The sequence below is a fragment of the Cyanistes caeruleus genome, chromosome Z (assembly GCF_971803275.1).
Source record: "Cyanistes caeruleus chromosome Z, bCyaCae1.hap1.1, whole genome shotgun sequence".
Classification (NCBI taxonomy): Eukaryota; Metazoa; Chordata; class Aves; order Passeriformes; family Paridae; genus Cyanistes; species Cyanistes caeruleus.
In genome coordinates, this window is record NC_141732.1 from 13,249,471 (window position 1) to 13,259,579 (window position 10,109).

The 10,109-nt window shown below is 41.9% G+C and overlaps 1 protein-coding gene across 1 annotated transcript; it reads left to right on the forward strand.

Annotated features, from left to right (window-relative positions):
- The first annotated feature begins 291 nt into the window (after positions 1–291).
- On the forward strand, positions 292–2,861 carry RFESD (Rieske Fe-S domain containing). The gene is made up of 4 exons (XM_023943831.2): positions 292–526; positions 1,312–1,489; positions 1,577–1,611; positions 1,803–2,861. The coding sequence occupies exons 1-4, from the start codon at positions 401–403 to the stop codon at positions 2,094–2,096; spliced, it is 633 nt and encodes a 210-aa protein (XP_023799599.1). The 5' UTR covers positions 292–400; the 3' UTR covers positions 2,097–2,861.
- Positions 2,862–10,109: the final 7,248 nt, after the last annotated feature.

A 10,109-nucleotide genomic window follows, 5' to 3' on the forward strand; every position in this document is an offset into this window, starting at 1 on the left:
GGAGAGAATTGGTCTTAGAAGTTGATTGTGTGCGTATCAGTCAAAAACTGGTCTTGGAAATGACACACTGTCATTTAAATCAGCCTTCCCAGCACAGTGGTTTATAAAGAAACCTGCAGTGGCTCATCCTGAGTACACACCACTTGGGCTCTGAGCAGGGTTTTGGGAGCAGGCAGCTCCCAAAACATGGGCTCACAGTGAGGACAGCAGCAGGGGGAACCAGAAGCTCTGCTCTTCTCTTATCAGGCCATCCCCAGTGTGTCCCTGGTTCTTATCAGCCCTGGCAGAGCCAGTTTCTGATGCATTGAGCCTCTGAAGTCCTGCCATAGGGTGCTACAGGGCCTGGCCTCATTGCCTCTTGCTTGCATTTTTAGAGGGGCTGTGAAGCACCTTGTGACATATGGGAACAAGGCAGGGCAGTGGTGATAGACACCGTGAAGAAGAGGCGATGCTGGACCTCATCATCCTCAGCCTTCATTTCTTCATCTGCTTTCTCATCTCCATTGCAATCTGGTGTGGACCAAAGGTACACTGCAGCTCTCTGTGGCTCTGCATGCTCCTGCAGCCAGAGAGACACCCCCCACCTCCCCCGCCCCCGCCCTCATCCATGGTTCCCCTTTCTGTGTTTATTAAGACCTGGCTTAGCTTTATTTTTCTGAAGAAGCAAGGTTGTATTGGAAATTTGTGAAGAACTGGAACACAGTAGCTAACTGTAAGTAAATTTAGTGGGAAAGTTGTTTTTGTCATAAAACTGCTTATATTCTGTCTTGTGAGAGGCAGAATCTGTTATATGTTTGAAATATGTAAGAGGGAAGGAAAGGCAGGCATATTTGTTAAAAATGTCAGGTTGAATACAGCTTCTCAATAAATAATGTTTTCTTTCCTTTGCAGAATAATTCTTTATTAACTTAAATCATTTTATATTTGTAGCCATAATATTATCTAAAGAGTATTGGATTTACATGTAAATGCTACCTGTTCCATACCTGAACTGTATAGTATTTTACATTTACCATCTTTTTATCTGTTTGCATAAGGGTTTTGAGGGGTGAAGGTGGCATAGATGCAGAGTAAAAGCATAGTGATTAAGAGTTTATCTTGCCTCACCCTCAGGTATCAGGTTTCCAACAGCTGGCTTTCCTAGTTCTATTAGTGAACGCATTAACTGAACATTATCACCAAGCTCTTGTGTTTTTCCACCTCTGCATGTTGATAGTCTTTCACTGAAACCTTTCCTCCCACTTCCCATGAATTCCAAAAGTGAATTGCTTTGCAAGTGACCTTTTCATTTATTTGTACGTGTGTTTTAAGGACGTGGATTTGCACAGCTCAAGCACAAGAACTGAAACGGAGCCTGATGGTCTTATATTCATTGGCAAAGAAGAGGACATAAAGAAGTCCCAAAGAATAACAGCCAAAATCAATGGCAGAGAAATTGTTGTGTTCTACCATGAAGGGAAATTTCATGCTCTGGACTCTCGCTGCTACCGTAAGATGTTTGCCTGTGTTATCTCAGTGTTAGAACTAAACATAAAATCTGCTGTATAAATTAATACAGTGTTCTGCCATGTTTCAGATGAAGGTGGCCCTTTATACTGTGGAGAAATAGAGGTATGTAAGCAAAATTGAAATAATACAGAGGCATAGAGTCATGTGATTTTTTATAATGCTTTTATCCGAACATTATATGGAAAAACCCAGTTGTATACATGTAACAGTAGACAGCCATAGAACCAAACTACCAAACATACTTTTTGTCCTAGAAGATGACTTGTTATCTTTTCTTCTTATTCTTTCTGTAGGATATCAATGGACAAGCATGTATTGTTTGTCCTTGGCATAAGTTTAAAATTACCTTGGAAACAGGAGAAGGATTATATGAAGGAATAAATCCTCTGGAGTCATCACCAACACCGAAGTGGCAGTCAAAAGGAGTCAAACAAAGGATTCATACAGTCACAATAGACAATGGAAATGTTTATGTGAGTCCTCCAGATTTTTCTGTGAGTTTCGACTCTGATTATTTTGCTGACAAGTACAAAAATGGTGGTGAATTAGCCATGGGAAACAAAGGCACTCAGAAGCTGCAGGACTAGTCAAGGCCAGACAGCAGAATCCTGGGAAATGCACAAATGAATAATATTTGTTGGGAAATAGAAATGTGCTGTGCCATGAAGACTGTCTCCAAATTAAATTCCATGTTAATTCAATGTTAAAGCATTGAAATAATAGTATTGAGTACGATAAGAAGTCCTGCATTGTCAGAAATGTGACTGATCTTGTGCAGAGGATTTTTTTACACTTGCATTTCAAAAAAGACTTAATTGCAGCAGAGTGCCTCACAATATTTGATATTTTGCTAGAACCATTTTAAAATTTTAGAGGGGATGCTATGGCTTATAAAACTTACTACATAGTTTAAAGTAGATAGTAAGGTGCAAAGGTTATCTTTATATACTTAACAGTTTATATTTCTGATACCTGTAGTAAAAATGACATAGAGATTTTTAACTTTTGAGATATTTGTGTGATCTCTACACAATTATTAAGTGCCACATAGGAAGGCACAGAACTTCAGCGTGCTTTGGTGCACTCTTTTATACCTATTTGTGCATTACTACCTTGAATATATATAGGTATTTTTTTTCCTTCTTCTCACTGAACTCCTCTCTTCAGTTCATTGAGTAATGTGGCAAGGATTTGTTATGTAAAGCTTGATCTTCCTGATTCTTTTGGTTAAAGAGGGAGATGTTTGGTGTGGTATGTGAACTAGTGGCCCTTGTTTGCTTGTTTTTATTTACTGTAAATGTATTTTTATACATTCATTTGAAAAAAAATGTGCTTTCTGTGGAGAGGCAAAACCTGTGTTTTTCTCTGTGTGTTCACTGTACAATATCATATCTGCCCCAAAAACCCAAAAACTTCCAAGAAAGTTTCTCTCTGAGCTCTGCTGCACTCCAAGTCATGGTGGGCTCTGCTGTTCAGCCTGTGGACTGCAGGGACACCCTGTGAACACAGAGTATGAGAGAATCATTGAGGCTGGAACACACCTCTGAGACCAACAAGTCCAACTGTTAAATCAGCACTGCCAAGCCCACCGCTAAGCCGTTTCCCCAAATGCCACATCTACACATCTGTGGAGGCTTCAGAGCCAAAATCGTTATCGTGTGGAGGGAGGCCTCCAGGGTATAAGGTTTTCCCCCATTTTAGAGCTAATAGGAAGGGCTTCTCCCATAGTGCTTTGCACCTCCATTCTGTTGTACCCCAGTTTTTCTATACCCCGGTTGCCTGTTGGCTGTCCCTCCCCTTTTTACCTTGTATGTCCCTCTCCTAGAAAGTTCTCCCTTCCCTGTTCCTTGGTTAGTCCCAGTTTGGTGCAGTCCTCCGCCCCTGCAATCCCGTTGGATCCCTGTCCCTGGCCCCGCCTCTGCACCACTTAATCCTGTTCCCATTGGACCCTGGTTCTCAGATCCTCCCCCTCAAGCCCCCATATATTCCTGGATCCTCCAGTAGGTTCTGTCTTTGTTCCTGGACCGTTTTGGTGTGTGGTTGGAGTAAACCCCACTGGAACTCCACACAGAGACCCTTCCTGCTTCCTCGTCGGCAAGAGCTATCTGTGGTCTGTCAATGTGTGTGTGTGTGTGTTTGCCGCCTGCCCAGACGCTGTCTTCTCTGGAGACGCTTTTGGGAAGGTAGTGTCACCTTACCACCTGCACATGATGCTACACGCATCTTTTAAATACACCATCCTGCATGGCTGCAATTCTTCGTGGGTTTTTTGTGTGATTTGTTAGTTTTTTGCAAAGTTCATTCATAGTCAGGTTCCATTTGAAATAACCTGCTCTTCATCTGTAAGTTTCTCTTGTGTTTGCAGCACGAAGTCTTGCTTTTTTAATGTATGTTAGAGGTAACTATGCCTGTGTCAACACTGTTCATACAAATGTGCTTAGAAGTAGTGAGGCAGAGGGAAGAGTCAAAGGAAAATTTGTGCCCCATTGATCACAACAAAAACAGTAAAGTACTCAATTAATTTCACTGCATCTAAATTGAGAGAACCTATTCTGATCATGCCTCCTTGACATGGTTGACAGGGGAAAGTGGCACCTTGAAAGTGCTGTTTAGCTGATCTACCCCAGTTTTGCATTTTATAAGAACTACAGCACGGAAATGCTTTTCTTCCCATCCTCCTCTTCCTCCTTCTTTTTTTCCTCTTCCTGACCACCCAGACAGACAGTTCCAATGATGAGATGCAATTGTCTGCCTTCTGTCAGGTCAGTCACATCATATCTGCTAGAAACTGCTGTTTTGCACTGACTAGGTCTGTGATTTGTTGGGGTTTTTTATTACAATTTGTTTGCTTTTAAATTAATATCTCAACTTCCCCTCTTGAAGCCACCAGGTAGATGGCAGGAAGGTGGAGCAGGTATCTTCCTGCCATCTACCCCAGCTGACGTCCCAAGAGGGTGTCAGGGGGATGGAGAATTCCTGCCCTTCCCTCCCTCCCTCCTCATCCAGATATCTGCACCTGTGATTAAACTTGATCACAGACACTGTGTCAAGTAAAAGACATGGATTATATCTAAGGAGAGTATTGCAAGATCTTCAGATAGGCCTGCACTAACTCATGTGATTGAAATTTCTATTGACTTCTCTTGAAGTAGTACATTACTAGGAACTGAGTCTTTAAATTAATAAAGATGCAGTTCAGTTTAAGAAAGCACTGACTCTGAACAGTCTGCTATTATGTTTATGATACTTAGAAAAATGATGGAAAGAAGTAGTTTCATTTGAAAGCTTTATTGACATGTTCATACTAGTGGAAGAAAAGTGTTTATTCATGGGCTTACACTTAATCATATTGAATAAATGCACCTGCATGTCCAGGCATAGGTAAGCCCTTTTTCTTTAGTACTTCTCAGGCTTAGTAACTATCTGCAACCTTTTATGGTTGTTTTGCCTTTTTTTTTTTTTTTTTTTTATTTTTCATTTTAATGTTCTTTCCCAGGAAGGTAGCATTAATTTAAAATCCAAAGTTTTCCCACTAGATTTTATTCCCCTCAATTTTCCTGTTGATGATCACAGAAGGAACAGAAAATTATTAACTTAGTGAACTCTGTGAACAAAGCAGGGAAGGTTGGTAGGATAATAGGTTTTTATTTTATTTTATCCTACCCTCTTTTCTCATTTTCTTTTTTCTTTTCTCTTTTTTTTTCCTCTTTTTTTTTCTTTTTTTGACAGCAAATAACAAAGCCTTCAATATGTTAAAATCGCTACTTTAAAAAAAAATACATTAACTATTCTGAGCTTTGAAGTGCTAGACTATACAGCTAATTTGAAAATAATTTAAATATTGTCCTATTGTTGAACATCCTGAGTCTCTTAACTTTCCAGCCGTCTCTAGGTTCATTGTTATACTGGTAAAAGTGCATGAAGACATGGAAAGCACAGGGAGGGAGACGAGGAGTAGTTAATTCAAGGCAATGATGCTAACATGGCATTTGAAGCACAATGAAGAGAGGGAAGGAATGAGTAGGTGTGGTCAAGTGGTCAGAAAGTCAGTGGCTGGATAATTATCACTTCCTAGAGAGATGTGTTAATGACAGCAGTCAACCAATTAATTCTGAAATAGTGTTTTGTTTGTTTGTAGGGAGAGAGGTTTAGTTTGATTTGACAAATGAATACTATCTGTTTTTTATCACAGATCAGCCAGGCAGGGAGCAGAGAAATACTCGTGCTTTGGAATGAAAATTTTTGGGATGATTCTGCAAGACATTCAGGCTCTGTAATAAGCAAGCAGCCTGAAGACAATAAGTTATGTTTATGCTATCATGGAAACATCTTTTTGAGAAAGATAGCTGAAAACTATGCAGCAGTTTGAAGTGCAGCATGAGCCTTGACCAAACGTACCTTGATTAGACAGTATTGAATGTAAGGCTGGGTACTATCCTTTTCCTTCTATTTGTAGTGCCTTGTTTTGTAGTATTCCCCTGACTGCACTCAGTGTTACACAGTGAATTAAGGAGCCCTTCAATGTAAAATGTGTTACTAAGTTGGGACTGAGAAATTCATTATGGAGCATATTACTTGCGGGAGGACAATTTGCAGGATGGCAGAACACAAGGAGAGAAAAACGTTCATTCTGTAGGAAAACAATTTTAGAAACAGTACCACTGAAACCCTTTTCAATAGCTTTGTGCAGTTCCTAATTTTATACATACTATTGGAATGAAATCAGTTCTGAATTTTGCATCTCTGTTTTCTGAGATGATCAGAAATACTTCATGTACCACCCTTGCTGGTGGTACAAACTGGACTGTGAGAGTCAGCATTCACTGATTCCCATCACCCTGCCCCACTGACTTGGCAGCTGCTTTCCAAGGTTATTGGGGGAAGTAGGAGATGGGGAAATAGTTATCAGTGGAGAGGTACTTCAGCCTCTGTGTGGGGGAGGGGAGGCTATCTTTCATTGCCAGGGCCCTGCAAGAATTGCTGCCACAGCAGATCTGACCACTGGGGTCTTCCCCACCAGCTGCACCTGAGGTGTCTGGGGTCCATGGTTTTCTGCTGGGCCAGCAAATTCAGCCAGCTCCACTAGCAGGTAAGCAGGGACCATGCTGAGAGAGGCAAGAGGCATCAGAGAGGCTCAATGGGGTGTGATAAATTGTGTCAGTTCTTTGAACTCTGTTCTGTAAACTGTTTTTGATGTGGCATTTATTCATGCAAACCCATGGATTTCATTAAGTGGGTTTTTTAGCTGAATGAAGAATTGAGCATAGTTTTCAGGGTCTGCCATCTATGAATTACTGTAGTAGACTAAAAGTGAAAGTGACAGTTTTGCCTGTAGGTAAAAACACTGGAAAATCAGACGGAAAATCCATCAAATCCAAATTTCACTGGAAAATCAAAAAAGCAGATGTCCTAATTAACCCATTTGTGACTCTTCCTCCATGAGATGAAGAGAGTTCCCTGACAAGCTAGTTGTGATGCTTGAAAAGTGGAACTGTTCTCCTTAGAGACGTCAGAGAAATGTGTATTGTTGCAAACTACAGTAGTTAGAAGTAGTTAGAAATCCAAGGCTTATGAAGGAAAGATCATTCCAGAAATAATTATTCTACCTGAAAATAAAATATGTGTTATCTTGTGTAGTAGACAATTTAAGTTTCCTGGCCAATGCACCAAATAATGTAGTGGGTTTAGTGCTGGCTAAAATCACCAGTGCACTTACTCATTTCTCATCCATTTCTTCATGAGATACGGATTAGAAGGAGGGCAAAAAAGGCTCAAAACTTAAAAGATATGAAGAAAACTTTATTAACAAAACTAGATAAAAATAATCAGAATGAAAAACATCAGAATACTTCTCCTCCCCCTGTCTGACTACTTTTCTTTCCCAACTGACAACATGGAGATAAAATCTGGGATTTAAAATCAGCTACTAACTCTGAAATAGTCTTTCGTCAGTTCTTGTAGGGAGAGGATTTTTCTATTTTTCTTTCGCCGTGCCATGGAGACTTCACAAGAAACAGTTCTCTTGTGGTTTTTCGTTCCCACAAATAGCTGCCCATGAAAAGATCTGCAGTCTTGAAGCTCCTCCCATTTTCACAGCCTTTCCACAGCTGAATCAATGGGCCATGTCAACTTATGTGGTATTATTTTAAGGATGAGCTGTTCAAAAGCAAAGGTTATCTTCATCTGTTTTGTTTGGTCAGAAGTCTCCCATCAGCAATCAGCAGCTTCAACTTCCTTAGCTCTCAAAACTGTCTTAAAGGTAAAGTCACCCCATGACAGTGGTTTACATTTTTTTTTCTCCATTTCAAGGGAGGTTTCTGCCTTCCTTAGCAGACACCTGTCTTTTCAAACCAAGACACTAAGACACAGGGTCAGCCAGATTTCAACCCTGATAAGCCAAGCCTCAGTTTTAAACCCTGGGAAACATTTGTTTATCTCAGGACAAGCCTGAGTTCTCCTTCCAAGAGCTTTTCAGGTTGTTAAGTGGTCCAAGTTCCGTTCTCCTATTGCTTAGTTGTGTTCCTTATTGTTCGGGGTTAGGTGTCCTTTTTTTTCTTCTGGCTTGCCCGTCGAATTTTTACCCATTAGTTGTGGGGACAGCCTAACTGTGGGTATTTGGTGGGTCCTCGACAAAGGACAAGGAGTGGCCGGGCCCAGGGACGGGGGAAGGGGGCAGGAAAGGAGGGTGGGGACAGTTTTTTGCTGGCTTTCTTCGGTTTCGGAAAAAGTCATTCGTTTTCTGGGTCACGGAGCTGCTGCGGTGGAGAGAAGGGAATTTTGCCATCACCCAGACGGAGCGGCTGATTCTTCTCCTTCTCCCCTCTTTGTTGGTGGCCTCACACCCCCTGTCCTGCCGGGACGTGTGGCAGTGCCAGCCACCGCCGCAGAGCTGCTGATACACCTCATCCACCAGCCCAGGATCTCAGCTCATCCCTGCTGTTCCAGCCGGCTGTTCCTCGGAGCCCTGCAGGAGCACCGGGACTGACTGCCCGAGGGGTTTGTGAAAACAAAGCCTCTCCTCCATCCCGTCTCAGCCAAGAAGGCTGTCCCGGGGTCCCTGGTTCTGTTTTCTTGATAATGTGTAGTTATTGTTTGTTTGTTTGCCTGGTTATACTAGTAAAGAACTGTTATTCCTATCCCCAGATCTCTGCCTAAAGGCCCCTTGATTTCAAAATTATAATAATTCGGAGGGAGGAGGTCTACATTCTTTCATCCCAAGGGAGGTTCCTGCTCTCCCTAGCAGACACCTGTCTTCTAGAACCAAGACACTTATTTGGTTTTGTTTCCAGAATGTTCCTCCCCAAGGTTATATTTTGTTGTACCATCATTTGTTCCTGTCTTTGGTTGATTTCCCTCATGGAGTTTCCTTGGTTACTTTTTGGCTTTTGGGTGTCATCCCTATTTTCTTTTATTCCATATTAAATTGTTATTTTCCTGGTGCCAAGCATTGTTCTCTCTCCTAACTATTTTCTTGACACACTCTGCCCTGAAGTCAGGGGACCTAAAGGTTTGTAACAGCCACCCTCACTGTGACATGGAGGTTTGATACTAACTAAATGGATATGCAAGGTCCTGCACCTGGATCAGGGCAATGCCAGGCACAAATACAGGCAGGTCAGAGAATGGGTGGAGAGTAGCCCTGAGGAGAAGGACTTGAGATGTTGGCAGATGAGAAGCTTAAGATGAGCTGGCAATGGGCTGAGACAGCTCAGAAAGCCAAAAATGTCCTGGAGCAGAAAAAGCAGTGTGGGAGCAGGTTGAGGGAGGTGATTCTACACCTCCACTCAGGTGAGACCCTACCTGCAGTGCTGCATCCAGCTCTGGGGTCCTACTGTAGAGGGATATGGACCTGTTGAAGCATAGTCCAGAGAAGGCTACAAAGATGATCTGAGGCTGGAACACCTCTGTTGTGGAGACAGCCTGGAGAAGAGAAGGTTCTAGGGAGATCTTAGAGTCCCTTCCAGTCTGTAAAGGTACTCCAAAAGAGCTGGAGAGGGACTTTTAACAGGGGCCTGGAGTCAGGACAGTCTGGACAGGACAAAGGGGAATTGCTTCAAACTGGCAGAGGACAGGTTTAGATTAGGCATTGGAAGAAGAAAATTGGAAGAAATTGTTCCCTGTAAGGGGGTAAGGCCCAGACACAGGTAGCGCAGAGAAGCTACCCCTTCTCAAGGGTAGATGACAGAGAAGTTGTGGCTGCCCCAACACGGGAAATGTTCAAGGCCAGCATGGGGCTTTGTACGAGCAGGTCTAGTGGGTGACATCCTTGGCCATGGCAGGGGTGTTGGAACTAGACACCGTTTAAGTGTTCCTTCCAACCCAAACCATTTTGTGATTTTATAATTTTATGTGATGTAATACTCTGGTTACTTTTCCCATTGTTTTTTAATAGCCAATAGCTGTGAAACTGAAGCAGAAATAATAATTTGAAATGTTTCCTAGTTTTCATAGAGAGTATTATTCTTCTATTGAAAAAATGCAAATACTCTAAATGAAACAATAAAAATATTTAATGTTTTTTGGCATTTACCCAAATACTCTCCCCGTACCTCCCTCCTGCAAAACAGAAACAAGAAGGAACCCAAAATTTTCCTAGGGCT

Bases quoted from the DNA above. Each gene is read 5' to 3' on its own strand.
- RFESD (XM_023943831.2), top strand. From the start codon at position 401: ATGGGAACAAGGCAGGGCAGTGGTGATAGACACCGTGAAGAAGAGGCG. The intron at 527-1,311 runs GTACACTGCAGC...GTGTGTTTTAAG, and splicing joins CAATCTGGTGTGGACCAAAG to GACGTGGATTTGCACAGCTC. The intron at 1,612-1,802 runs GTATGTAAGCAA...TTCTTTCTGTAG, and splicing joins TATACTGTGGAGAAATAGAG to GATATCAATGGACAAGCATG.